The 13,489-nt window shown below is 40.2% G+C and overlaps 3 protein-coding genes across 7 annotated transcripts in view; 2 read left to right on the top strand and 1 right to left on the bottom strand.

Annotated features, from left to right (window-relative positions):
• The window catches only part of ZDHHC20 (zinc finger, DHHC-type containing 20), a 45,527-nt gene extending 34,248 nt beyond the window's left edge, over positions 1-11,279 (top strand). The window contains exons 10-13 of one of the 3 annotated variants that reach the window (XM_010851191.1): positions 3,418-3,507; positions 4,893-5,008; positions 6,260-6,337; positions 7,849-11,279. In XM_010851191.1, the coding sequence (XP_010849493.1) occupies positions 3,418-3,507; positions 4,893-5,008; positions 6,260-6,297 (244 nt within the window). In that variant the 3' untranslated portion in view covers positions 6,298-6,337; positions 7,849-11,279. The remainder of the gene's footprint in view (positions 1-3,417; positions 3,508-4,892; positions 5,009-6,259; positions 6,338-7,848) is intronic. The other 2 variants (XM_010851190.1, XM_010851192.1) reach the window with 2 other exon arrangements.
• Positions 11,254-12,353, bottom strand: MRPL57 (mitochondrial ribosomal protein L57). 2 transcript variants are annotated; one of them, XM_010851194.1, is made up of 2 exons: positions 12,267-12,353; positions 11,254-12,185 (listed from the first exon to the last, which is right to left on the bottom strand). In XM_010851194.1, exon 2 carries the CDS (start codon positions 12,153-12,155, stop codon positions 11,847-11,849), a length of 309 nt encoding a protein of 102 aa, XP_010849496.1. In that variant the 5' UTR covers positions 12,156-12,185; positions 12,267-12,353; the 3' UTR covers positions 11,254-11,846. The 2 variants fall into 2 exon arrangements, with proteins under 2 accessions (XP_010849496.1, XP_010849495.1); XM_010851193.1 differs by having other exon boundaries at positions 11,699-12,160; positions 12,267-12,350.
• Positions 12,354-12,396: 43 nt separating this feature from the next.
• SKA3 (spindle and kinetochore associated complex subunit 3) overlaps positions 12,397-13,489 on the top strand; it is a 17,331-nt gene continuing 16,238 nt past the window's right edge. For both annotated transcript variants that reach the window (XR_826247.1, XM_010851195.1), the window contains exon 1: positions 12,397-12,577. Coding sequence is in view for 1 of the 2 variants with exons in the window: in XM_010851195.1 (XP_010849497.1) it covers positions 12,475-12,577 (103 nt within the window). In the remaining variant the exon portion in view is untranslated. The remainder of the gene's footprint in view (positions 12,578-13,489) is intronic.

Here is a 13,489-nt window from a genome sequence, read left to right as displayed (position 1 = left end):
AGTCGGTGATGCCATCCAGCCATCTCATCCTCTGTCGTCCCCTTCTCCTCCTGCCCCCAATCCCTCCCAGCATCAGAGTCTTTTCCAATGAGTCAGCTCTTCGCATGAGGTGGCCAAAGTACTGGAGTTTCAGCTTTAGCATCATTCCTTCCAGGTTATATAATATGTTGTATCTTAAATCAAAGAAGACCCAACACATAATGCAGTTTTTACCTCAAATTTAAATGAGAATATGTGCTCAAAATGATTCGTAATTTCCTTTTCTCCCAAATTTTCAGCCATCCTATGCCATCCATATACAAAAGTCATTATAAAAAAGGAAAAAGTATTTGAAATTCAAGTACCATATTTATAAGTGCTGTGGGTTCCTTTTTCTTTTTTCCCTTAATTAACCGTATTGCTTATTATTTGCTTGAAAATGACATATTTGCCTTCTTTTTCTTTTTTGCCACACTATGTGGAATCTTAATTCCCTGATCAGGGACTGAACCTGGGCCCTGGCCGTGGAAGTACAGAGTCCTAACCATTAGACTCCCAGGGAATTCCAAATTGCCTTCATTTTTGAAAGGCATTTTTGCTTGGTATAGAATTGTAGATATTGCTTGCATTTTTTCTGATGAGAAGTTTGTGGATATTATCTTTTTTCTATTTGTGTAATATGACTTTTTTCTCTGCCTATGTTTAAGATTTTGTTTACCTCTAGTTTCATACAATTTGTTTATCAGTAGTTTCATGCAAATAATGTCATTTTCTTCATGATTCTTGTGTTTAGGATTGTTGAGCTTCTTGGTTCTGTAACTTAAACTTCCATCAAATTTGGAAAAATACCTTTAACCACTGTTTCTTCAAGTATTTCTTCTGCCACCCCCTTCCCACATCACTGCAGGGGCTTCAGCTGCATGTCTGCAGCCAGCTGGGGTCTCTGCCTCAGCTCACTGGTGGGCAGCTCACTTCTCGTTCAGTCTTCTTCCTGTATTTCACCTTGAAGTGCACCAGTCTCTTCTGTGTGTTTTATCTATTTTCTCTCATATTCAGGTTTTTCCACTCTGACAGACTTATTTTTTAAGGTTATTTTCTCCTAAACAGAAATTTCAGTGTTGGCAGTTGGGTTTTTTGGCTCGTGTGTTTTTTTTTCTCTTCTTTAAAGATGTTGTTCCTTTATCCTCTGGCTTATGCTGTTTGTGTCAGTAAATCAGCCTCCCTCTTATTAATACCTTTATTCTACTGTTTGTACAGCCACACCTCAGTGATAGTGCAGGTTTGGTTCCCAGGCCCCACATAAAGCAAGTATCACAATAAACTGAGTCATACGAATTTTTTGGTTTCCCAGTGCATATAAAAGCAATATTTACACTAACTATAGACTGTTAAGTGTTTGATAACATTATGTCTTTTTTAAAAAAGGACAATGTACACACTTTGATTTAAAAATATTTTATTGCTAAACACTGCTAATCATTATCTAAGCCTTCAGCAAGTCATGATCTTTTTGCTAATGGAAGGTTTGAAATATTCCAAGAATCACCAAAATGTGACACAGAGATGCAAAGTGAGCAAATGCTGTTGCAAAAAATGGCACTGGAAGACTTGCTCAGTGCAGGGTTGCCTCAAGCCTTTAATTTATAAAAATCACAGTATCTGCCAAGAGCAGAATGAAGCACAATAAAATGAGGTGTGCCTGTAAATTACTCTGTCTCTCTCCCCCTCTGGCTCCTTAAGATTCTGTCTGAATCACTGGTTACAAGTGGTTTGCTTATTATGTTCTTCTGTATGCTTTTCCCTATGTTTATCCTCTTTGGAGTTCATTAGGCTTCTTGGATCTATAAATTTTTAAGTTTTCATCAAGTCTGAGTAATTTTGATATAATTTTCTATTGTTTTTGCTGCCTGCTTCCCTCTTCCTGTGCCCTCCCCCCACTAGCTTTTCAGGTTTTTCTTAAACATTCCTTGAGACCCACTGGTTGTTGCTGTTGTCCCTCTCTTTCCTCTTCCATCTTTCTTCTTTCTTTGCTTCAGGTTAGATAGTTTCTACTATCACATGTCTGTGAGTTCACTGATCTTTTCTTCTGTAATGTCTACTGTTAAAACTCATCTAGTGAGGTTTTTTATTTCAGATTTTAGATATATATATATTTCAGCTTCAGAAGTTCGATTTGGTTCTTTCTTCATATCTTACATTTCTCTTCATTTAAGTCTGTGTTTCAGATTTTCATGGTCATTTCTAAACCTTTTCTGTTGACTTTTTTTTAATGCTAGTAATTTTTGACTGGATGGTGGACATTTCGAATTCTGAGTATTTAAAATTTGTCCTTTAAAGAATGTTGGATTTTGTTTTGGCAGACTGTTAAGTTACTTGAGTTTCAGCTGAGTCCTCCTGAGGCTTGTTTTAACCTTTGCTAGGTTGGTGTAGAATAGTGTTTTCTCTCAGGCAAGTTAATCCTACAACAGAGGTGAGAGCCCACTGGGGTCCCCGCCAGATCCTGGTGTTCAGTGCGGTCTCTCTGCTCTGGCGGGTCAGCGTGGACACTGGCAGTGCGCTGCGGCTCCAGTGTGCAGTTGCTCTTTTCCCAGATTCACACGCGTGGCTGAGAATTCATCTCAAGGCTCAAGTAGATCCCTGTGCAGATTCATGGAGCCCTTTATCTGCACATCTTCCTCTTGCTCAGCTCTGTCCCCTCAGCTCAGTGAGACCACCTTGCCCTGTTTGCCAACACAACCCCTCCGCACCCCTACCCACTGGTGCTCAGGCTCTGGCAGAAACTGCGACTCCTTGGCTGGCTTCACTTCTCTTAGACACCACAGTTCTGTGTGGCCTGTTAGGAAAACAGTTGTCTGTCAGCTGTTTGAAAGCAGGTCAAATCTTCCCATTAATCCATCTTGGCTGGAAGTGGAACTCCCTACTGGACACAGTTTTGATGTTTTAAGAATGTGGAAATGAGGCATAGCTGTACTTTTTTAGATTTTCTTTTCTTTTATTCAGTGATATATCCCTAACATTTAAAATGTTACTTAGACCATCCAATAAATATTTGTTTAATGAATGTTGTTGAATGAATGAATATATGGAATTTACATCTTGAATTTTAATTTGAGCATCTGTGATATCTTAAATGATTGTAACAGGCAAGTCAGTTATCCAGATGTTTGAATCTATTGTTTAAGTTATCATAACTTTACATCATCATAATTTTAATAGTCATAGAAGATATTGTTTTTAATTGCATGTAAATTATAAAAGAAAGACTTCCTCAGTGAAGTCTAATAACCCTCTGAATTAGAAATCTTAGAAATTATTCTCTGAAATGACAAGTTACAGTAATCTCTTTATACCATGCTTCTGAAAAATAGGTGTTAAATTTGACCACTTTGATTTAACTTGACATGATTAAATTATCACTGGTATTTTTCATTATTGCAGCCAGGGTGACGGCTGCAGTTTTCCGACTCGCCTTGTGGGGACGGATCCAGAGCAAGCTTCTGTCTCAAACCAAAGTGAAAGTGCCAGAAGGTGTGCTTCTTGTTGTTAAGTTTTTCAGAATTCATTGTAAAGCAATCTGTGTGTGTGTGTGTGTTACACTTAGATAAATACAGTAGGAATGTGGCAAGCCGGCAGAGACAGGAAAGATAAATTCTGTTCAGGTTTTTAACTGAGGGTCAATGTATGCATACAGCTGATATGTTTAGGGTAACCATTCAAACTGGAACACTTTGAGAGTAAGAAAATGAATGCCTGCTGTTAGTAGTTGGGCCAAGACAGGCTCGTGTCACTGGAAGTGTCTGGGCAGAGAAGGAATCACAGCTCCCCCACCTGTGCTACATCTTCCTGGAAACAGAGACTCTTTTGAGATTTGATTATGTTGGTTTCTATCAGTTACATTTTCAAAGAAGTTAGTCATTGTTCTATTCTCCATTTTATTTTGATAAACAGATTTTAACTGGACTGTGAAAATAATATGAATGAGGACTCAAAAATACAAATACAAAATTTTTTCTTATTCATCTTAGAGGAAATTTTCTCAAGAGTTTGTATGGCAAGCACACTGATTCATAAATTCAGAGAAATAGTTCATTTTAGATTAAAGAAGATAGAGGTACCTCTGTCAAAGTGAAACACTTGAAATGTATTTACTCCAGAAATAAACTGTGGGGGATAAGGGGTCATTGATTACTTTTGTTAAAACATGGGCCTTAGAACCTAGAACCTAAGGCCTTGGTACCTCACAGCTCTAACAGTTACTGTGGGCCTGTGGGCCTTAGACAAGTTAGTCTGAGCCTCAGCTGCCAGCTCTGTGAAAGGAGGATTCATCCTATTTCCAGGGTTGTTGTGAAGCTGGCGATTATGAAAGCACCTAGCACAGTGTCTGGCCCATAGTGCATACCCCAAAATATTAGTTCCCTTTTCTTCCTTCTTGTGTTCCTCCACCCCTTCCCTCCCTGGATCTCGTAGCTAGAAAAATAAGTCTGCACTGAATCACTGAATCATTTTTCCCCCTTAGATCTATACTGCAGAGGTAGAAAGCAGAAAACTTGGGAAATGACAGGTAATTTTTTGTCCTGGCCACAGACCTAGATCCTCACCTGTTCTGTGCTACCTTACAGCTCTTGATTAACATTAACATGTTAAACACATTTCAGATTGGCCTCTGAAGCTGTTTTTCTTTTGCCTAATTGTTTTCATTGGCAGTGCTGAGTACAGATTCTTGGGTCTAGGGAGCCATTTAATTGGGGGTTGGGGGCATATTTTTCTTTTGAAGATGGAATTTTTTCAGAGTGCTGAGATCTCATGCGTTGCCCTTACGTATTTAGGAAAAGGAATACTAATTTGCTGCTTATTAATTAAATACCCTTAATCGAGCATTAAACTCTTTACTGAATGATTTGCTCTTCTTTCAGTATTGGCTCAAATCAGCCCTTTCCTATCAAACCGCTTAGTGAATCAAAAAACCGCCTGTTGGACAGTGACCCTCAGTGGCTGGAGAGTGGATCTGAAGAAGGTGTTGGCGGATCAGGTAATATTTGTCATCTGAAAACATTACTTCATCTGCTTAAAATTAAAACCACCAGACTTAATAAATGTGGAAAAAGCAAAATACACTATGTGATATTTTAAAATACTAAAATATTTGAAACTTTTTAATAAAATGTCTACTTTGTAGGCTGTTAGTGTTGACTTGGAGCTTTCACGGAAGCGAGGGTTCAGTGAGAAGTGTAGTGACTGCTGCTGTGTTTTTGGTTCACAGTTTTTTGTTTTTCTTTGTTGTTATCCAGCCATGTATTTCATCACCTCAGATGTAGAAAGTTGTTTAGGCACAGTATTCTGGATAATGTTTAAACAAGGTTATTCTTTAGGGTCATAGTTTTTGCTTATTTGAAAATATTTTTTTTTTAAGTCTTTATTGAACTCGTTACAACTTTGCTTCTGTTTTGTTTTGGTTTTTTGGCCACAAGGCATGTGGAATTTTAGCCCCCGACCAGAGATCTAACCCACACCCCCTGCGTTGGGAGGTGAAGTCTTTAACCACTGGACCACAAGGGAAGTCCCCGAAAAGATAATAATTTTGGAATGCCTTGTACTCTTTGGCTGTCTTTTCTTAGTATAAAAAGAGTGCACTGAGTATATTTTAACCTTTTAGTGATGACTCTTAATCATTTCATGAATTTGTGGATACGTTCTAGAACAGTGGGTAAGATGGAAGTGGGATTTTGAGTCAGGCCTGGGTTTATAATAGGTAGTCTGACCATTTACTAGCTTTATACATATCTGTGGTTCTTAATAACACTAGTAATAATATTCTCCTGGCACTATAGGAAAATGGACATTCAGATCCATTTGTAACTAACAATCAATTTGTAACTAACTGTCGGAAAGAGCCTTGAAAACTTCTTGTCAGAATTTCTGACTTCTTGTTGATTTGGCTTTAAGCAGCATTTAAATTCTCTTAACATCATTAAGGCCTTCATCCAGGTTATTCGCCCCTCAGTATGAAGTCAAGGGAAAATCAGGTTTTTGGACTTGAAATGACTGCTGCTAAACATCTTTAGAGCCAGTGGACATTTTCACCTAGTGTGAAAACCAGACTTGCAGATCTTAGCACTGCTTTCCTTCCTTCTGGGTTCTAACAGCAGACAGATGGTTGGCACCAGAAGCCTATTTAGTGCTTACGTAAGACTTGCTTTTACTGTGATCATCAATTTTACCATTTAGTTAGGAACCTAATACTTCTTTTTCTATCATGTCATATATAATTATGTGCTTACAGGGACAAATAACCATGTAACAGTGGCAATAGAAAACTGAGTACCACTTGTTCATAACTAACCAATTGAATAAGAGCAAGGTAAGACAGTATAAAGGTAATTTCTCCAAAAATTGCCCTTTATTTGCATGTCATACTCTCAAAAGAGTCTGTAGTTGAGTCTTTCTCATTCTTTCCATTATGGTATCAAATAGCTCAGGACAGATTGAAAGGTCACAGCTGCCTACCTCCCGGTTTTCTTCCCTTTCCTAGTGCAGTCTTACTGAATATTTATTGGTAGATTAATGAAGAAATGAATAAAAATTGTTTAGGATTGGTATATAGACAACTAACCTTTTCAGTAAATGGTACCTTATTAATTTATTTAAGGGGAAAAGGTGACTTTTGCCCAGTGCTGAAGAAATTTGATCCAGAGAAGAGTGACTAAGACTTAAGAGGTTCATTGATGTTGTTTACCTGGTAAAAGATGCAGCAGAAAGCAGTTCTCTGTAGCTAAGTACCCAGGCCAGTGATGCTGCCTCTGTGCCCAGCAACAGTAGCCAGAACAGGTTTACTTAAATAGGACTAGGAGCCCTTGTGAGGGCAGTGCTGACACTGACCCGCAGGGACACTGAGCTCTCGAGAAGACAGCTGTGCACGTGTCAGTGGAAGCTGAGCTCACTGGCTCAGAAGCATCATGTGCAGCTGTTAGGTTTTTTAAAACCTGCGTGTGGTGTTTATTGGTTACCTGTCGCTGCCTAACAAAGTATACACACTTAGCTATGTAAGACAACACACCTTTATTACCCCAGTTGTCCTGTTCTCATCTGTAATCTCATCTGGGACATCTGCTGCTTCATGGGTGTTTGTCACTAGCATTCAGTTCCTTACAAGGACCTGGAGCCCATGTGCATATCACCAGCCCTTGTCGGGGCTCCCAGCAGGCAGGGGGCAGCCCAAGCCACACGCGATAATGACATGTCACCGGCAGCTCCGGGGAGAGCTGGTCCTCCTCAGACAGGACTCCCGGTCCTGGCTCTGCACTCTTCTGCGTATAGGTGGAATGATGGCTGATGCTCCTATTTAAGAATCCTCACTGAAATTCCTGGTGGCTCAGATGGTAAAGCGTCTGCCTGCAATGCGGAAGACCCCGGTTCGATCCCTGGGTCGGGAAGATCCCCCTGGAGAAGGAAATGGCAACCCACTCCAGTACTCTTGCCTGGAAAATTCCATGGACGGAGGAGCCTAGTAGGCTACAATCCATGGGGTCGAAAAGAGTCGGACATGACTGAGCAACTTCACTTTCACTGAAATTCCCACAGACAGCCAGTAGCAATCTCCTCAGCTTAGGCCCGGGTTAACAGTAAGGGAAAAGTCTAAGCCTCAGCCTCTATTAAAATGCTCATGTGATGGCTTCAGGGAGACAGAGTGAGAGATCTGGCCCTTGTCTTCAGCTTCTAAAAACCTTTATTATTAAGAGCATATTAGCAGAATTAAAGTATTTACTTTATTATATTAGCAGCTTTATACCTTAGCCCAGAGAACTGTTTAATCAATCTTATTTTTAAAAATATAAAATCAAGTTTTAATAATTCAATTCTCTGGTTTTGTAGGTTTATAAAAACATATTGTGGACTGATATTTTCTGTTTTATTTGCAAGAAAATGATCAATGGGATGAAATAATTGAAGTATAAACGAAGATATATTTTTTAAAAAAGGAAACCTTTGTACAGATTGCTGGATCCACAGAAGCACTGCTCCAGAGTGGGAAGATGCCTTAATCTTAAATGAGCCCATTTGTTCAGCATTGACTCACAGCTACAAAAGAGACTTCATTTTCCTTTGGAAGTAACATTTTCTCGTAATAACATGAGATGCCATAATATGAGCTATCAGGTCACATGTTAACATGACATATGCATTTTTTTGATACCTGGGTTACATTATTAGAGTTGTTTCTTAGTACCCATATAAATTTTCACTCTAGAAAACAAGCTAAAAACTTAAGTATATCTAGCTCAGGATGGTGGCTGAAAATGAATAATAATATGCAAATTACTGCTGCTTGTACTGTGTAAGAAAGAAATTAACTGCTTTTTTAAAAAAAGATTGGTGTTTGCTAATTTATAGTTAACTGTTTTATACTTTTCAACATTTTTAACAAAGATTTTTTTATTGTTGGCTATAAATTAACACTCAGAAGGATTTAGATACCTAAATATAATCATTTGGAGCACATTTGTATAATTCATTGAAGGCTTAGTTCTAAGCATTAATTAAACCATGTGTAGTTTTGTGCCCAAGGCTTAAAGAAAATTTGGCAGTGTAAGAAATTTTTCATTTGTGTTTGCTTTTAATGCACTTTTTTGTTGAACTTTCATGGGTATTTATACGGGTAGGGAAACAAAGGTTACATGTGCTATAGAAATACTGGACACAGTAGGATTGAGTTGAAGTGACTAGAAGAAAAAAGAGAATCTATAAGTAAGCTGTTAAAATATGTTTTCAGTGTTACCTGCTGTTGACTTTCAAATTTCAAGTAAAGACTGATGTTTGCTTTGAAACTTTTTACATTAATCCCGTAACAGCTTAGACAGCAACTTAAAATGCATTTGAACGGAGGGTAAAACTGTTCAGTGTAACAGTTAACCCTAGCCACTGTCAAGAAACAAATTCTCACCTGAGCAGTCATTCAAAACTTCCATTCTCTAAGAGGTGGATTTCACTTTTATATGCAGGATTTTAAATCTGACTTCCTAACAGCAACCCCTTTCTGCCTAGACGCTTATCCCCTTTTCCTTTTGAAGTCTAATCTATGTGACAGAAATTGCTGCATTAACTCTAAAGATTAGAATTCGTATCCTATAAGGAGGAACAATGTACTGATGGTACTCCTGTTTATACTGTTCAGTCAAAACGGATTGATTGCTGCTGGAAGTGGGTAGATTTTAACCAGCATCTATAAATATCCCAGTTCGTTTTCTCATCTGTAAAATGGGAGTGGGGGAAGGTCTGTTATAAATGATTTGGATGGGACAACCTTTAACATTCTTCGATTTCTAATTCTGCACAATACCTTACTTTACGTTTGTCCCACAAATATTTTTGGATGTCAAACAGTATACTAGGGATAGCTCTATAATTTCCTAATGTAGCATAAATCTTGTAGCCATCTATTGCAGGTTTACAGTTTACAGGATTTGTCTAACTTCATAGGCTATATTACTAGATTTTAAAAGGAAGTAATTTTTTTCCCCTTCGAACTAGAGGAATGAGTTAGCTTTGAAAATACAATTTGGAATACTATAATATGGCTTCTACCTTTATTTCAACATGGTAGTCTTAATAATCTTGATTCTAGAAAATGTTTATGAGAGTTAAGGGGTATCAGTTTCCAACCAGAAACATCACTTTTAGTCTGGCAGTTGCCTATTATAAGGAAATGGTAAATGTTTAAATGTATATGCCTGCTTTCAGAAATGTCCTCCTGGTACTTCTTATGGACATTTCTATATTCAAGTCAAAAGATTTGCATGCACCTGATTAACAACTGAGGAAACTTAATTTTCCCCTTAACCTATCTCGGTGCTTTTTGGTCTTTTTGAGTTCTTTCCATTTCTGTCATTTAACATCATCTTTTTTAATAACATAGTATGCACCTTTTCAGAAATTTTCAGCTAAAGCCTTTGTTACCTTTGGTTTAATTAATTTATGGCCAGTGTCTGCCATGTTTTAAATAATAATTGACCAAGTTTATTCATACATGTTAATGACTATTCAGCAAGGGCCTGCAGTGGGAGGGGAACCAAGGAAAGGCTGTCTCCTTGGTATTTCAGCTGCTACAGATCAGTGCTGCCAACCTTTGGGGTGAAATGGTCAAAATGAAGCCCTGTCAAAATTTACTAGTACGATCTTTGTTGCTTCAAGCACTTGAACAGTTGTGATATTTAAGGAAAGGAAAGTTGAATTTCAGGTCTTGCCATTGCCATTAAAAACAAATTAAGACAGGAAACTTGGTTTTACCTGGGTACAAACTGACTTGAATATTCAGTACCTGAGACATCTGACCACTGTCACTGTGCCAAACCAAAGAGCAGCTGCAGCTTAGTGGTCACTAAACTTGCACCGCTTACAAAAGCAGTTTCATCTTTGCATGTGGAAGTTTTTTTTTTAATTGTTTTACATATTTAGTGGTTATGACCCAGTGTGTCCTAAGTTAATTGAACTTAGCTTAAATCAAATATGCAATGTTTACTTGAATTTTATTTCTGTTGAAAGCAGATTTTGACTGTTTGTCCCATTGCTTAAATTACAGATTTTCAGTTATGTGAGATTTCCCTTCCATCATCTTTAAAGCAGATGCGTATAAGGGCTTAGTGTTAGGATCTGCGTATTTGCAGCGCTGAAGACAAATGACTTACAAATATGTTTTGCTTACATGTTGTTCTAGGACTAGCACTGCTATCAATGCAAAGTATTTTTAACCTGTTGAGAAATTAACCATATTTTTGCATTTCAGCCAAAATAAAGACCATATTTAATATTCTGATACAGCTAATATGTAAACCTGAAATCATGTTTCATATGATCTGAACTGTATTTTCCAATTTAAATTTAAAATGCAATATAGATTCAGAAAGGTCCATATTTTTCTAACGACTTCACTTTATATTTTGTTGAGTTGCATAAAGCAGCAAGGAACTGTATTTGTATTAAAAGCTTCAGAAAGTGATTAGTTGAGTTTATCATATTTGTACGATTGCAGATGAGTCTATGCCCATAAGATGGACACTATTTTAAGGTGATCTTTAATGTTTTTATATAAAAGAATTTGGAATACAGTTTGTTTTTACTTATCAAGTCCCATAAGTCTTGTATTTGTTTCTCATGAGTGTAACCCTGGACCATGACTTTGATATCTTTGCTTTTTTGTCTTTGGGTGGCCTAACCTACATTAACGTGAAGGTTGAACATTTTAAAACTTTTCTCCCGAAATCATGATGATGATTTACTTTATTAATAAATAAAGTCCTGTATTTGAACAGTTGTTGTTATTGTTATAAACTGGTATTTACAAAGTGAAAGAATAGCTATGATTTTTGCCATCTTGAAAATCAGGTAACATACAGTGTTGAGTTAGAAATAAGAATCTACTAATTTTCTACTATTATTTTCTAAATAATCTAATAACCACAAGTATTACTTGACTGTGACAACACTGTAGCTTACCTAGGCCAAAGATACAGATGGGTTTATCAAAAAAGCTTTAATTCAGCTTTTACTAAACGTAATTTTCAGTTGTCCACTTTTAGAGGTAAATCTCAGCAGAAAACGTTATTTCCTTGAGTCTGTTTAACTGAAAAAGCTCGTTTTTTCCATTTGCGTTTAGTCAATTATTGTTGACAGAAGGTACGGCTGCGTGATCAAACCCCAACAAGAATCTCGCACTGACGCCCAAAAAGCACAGTTGGTAGCTTTATTGCGGCTTCGTACAAATGACGTTTGTGTCGCTTGTGACGCAGGCCATGCCTGCACCGTCCCTTAGGGACGGACGAGCCCCGCCTGCGGGCAGTGGAGCGTGCGGGGCCGGGGGCCGGCGGGGCTCACGGTCAGGACCACTTTCTGGTGACGTTGAGGTGGTCGAGTTGGTCCTCCAGCCGACGGTGCGCGGGGAACTTGGCGGCCTGCGCCGCCTTGAGCGCCTCGAAGGCGGCCGCCCTGCGGGCCGCCGCGTGGCCGCGCTCCTGCTCGGCCGTGAGGAAGGGCCGGCTCAGCCAGTAGTGGTTCTCCGCTTCTATCTCCAGGCGACGGATCATGTTCTGCTTCGCCAGTGCCGACACGGTCCGCGGCCGCCGGTGCTTCCCGATCCACTGCCGGCCGGGAATGCGGCCGCGGCACAGGAGCGCGGTCAGGAACATGGCGCCTGCCGAGGGAAAGAGAAGAGATGACTGCGCGATGGATGCGGGAAAAGGGAGAGGGGAGCTCCGCCGCCTCCCGCAGGCCACCTCACGCCGCGCCGCCCCACTCACTCGCCGTGCGTTCGGGGCGCGCTCCGCACCACGGGGAACGACGCCGGAAGTGGGATGCCGGAAGATCCCAGTCCTACCCGCTGCTGTCTCCTCGCGTGAGGCTTCACCTATCGCGAGAAAGGCCGTTCGCGGCTACGGGAACCAATGGCGCTTCCGGCGCCGGAATTCAAACGGCCGCGAGCTCTGAGGCGGGGAGCCGGCCTCTCCTATGGATCCGATCCGAGGCTTTTGCGGGAAGCTGCGGTCTCTGGCCGTCACCTTGGACAGCGAGACGGCCCGGCTGCAGCGAGCGCTGGACGGAGAGGACAGCGGTGAGTGAGCCGCGGGAGGGGCAGTGAAGGGTGTGAGTTGCCATCCCGGGGGGCGGGGGCGGTCTTCAAGTCAACAGTGTGTGTGCTAATAAAAACTCGACCAAAAGAGGAAACGTGTCGTTTCATAGCAGCTTCTCCGCACTGTTCTTGACACGTGGAGTGACTTTCAGTTGAGTTCAGTCGACCAGTCGTACCCGACTCTTTGCGACCCCATGAGCCGCAGCACGCCAGGCCTCCCTGTCTATCACCAACTCCCGGAGTCCACCCAAACCCATGTCCATTGAGTCGGTGATGCCATCCAACCATCTCATCCTCTGTCGTCCCCTTTTCCTCCTGCCCTCAATCTTTCCCACCATCAGGGTCTTTTCAAATGAGTCAGCTCTGAGCATCAGGTGGCCAAAGCATTGGAGTTTCAGCTTCAACATCAGTCCTACCAGTGAACACCCAGGACTGATCTCCTTCAGGATGGACTGGTTGGATCTCCTTGCAGTCCAAGGGACTCTCAAGAGTCTTCTCCAACACCACAGTTCAAAAGCATCAATTCTTCGGTGCTCAGCTTCCTTTATAGTCCACCTCTCACATCCATACATGACAACTGGAAAAACCATAGCCTTGACTAGATGGACCTTTGTTGACAAAGTAATGTCTCTGCTTTTGAATATGCTGTCTAGGTTGGTCATAACTTTCCTTCCAAGGAGTGAGCGTCTTTTAGTTTCATGGCTGCAGTCACCATCTGCAGTGATTTTGGAGCCCAGAAAAATAAAGTCAGCCACTGTTTCCTTTGTTTCCCATCTATTTCCCATGAAGTGATGGGACTGGATGCCATGATCTTCATTTTGTGAATGTTGAGCTTTAAGCCAACTTTTTCACTCTCCACTTTCACTTTCATCAAGAGGCTCTTTAGTTCTTCTT

The sequence above is a fragment of the Bison bison genome, unplaced genomic scaffold (assembly GCF_000754665.1).
Source record: "Bison bison bison isolate TAMUID 2011002044 unplaced genomic scaffold, Bison_UMD1.0 scf7180017864299, whole genome shotgun sequence".
Classification (NCBI taxonomy): Eukaryota; Metazoa; Chordata; class Mammalia; order Artiodactyla; family Bovidae; genus Bison; species Bison bison.
Note: the sequence above shows the minus strand (reverse complement) of the source record. Positions and strands in the feature narration are given on the sequence as shown.

Coding starts and splice junctions, on each gene's coding strand:
- MRPL57 (XM_010851194.1), bottom strand. CDS start 12,155: ATGTTCCTGACCGCGCTCCTGTGCCGCGGCCGCATTCCCGGCCGGCAG.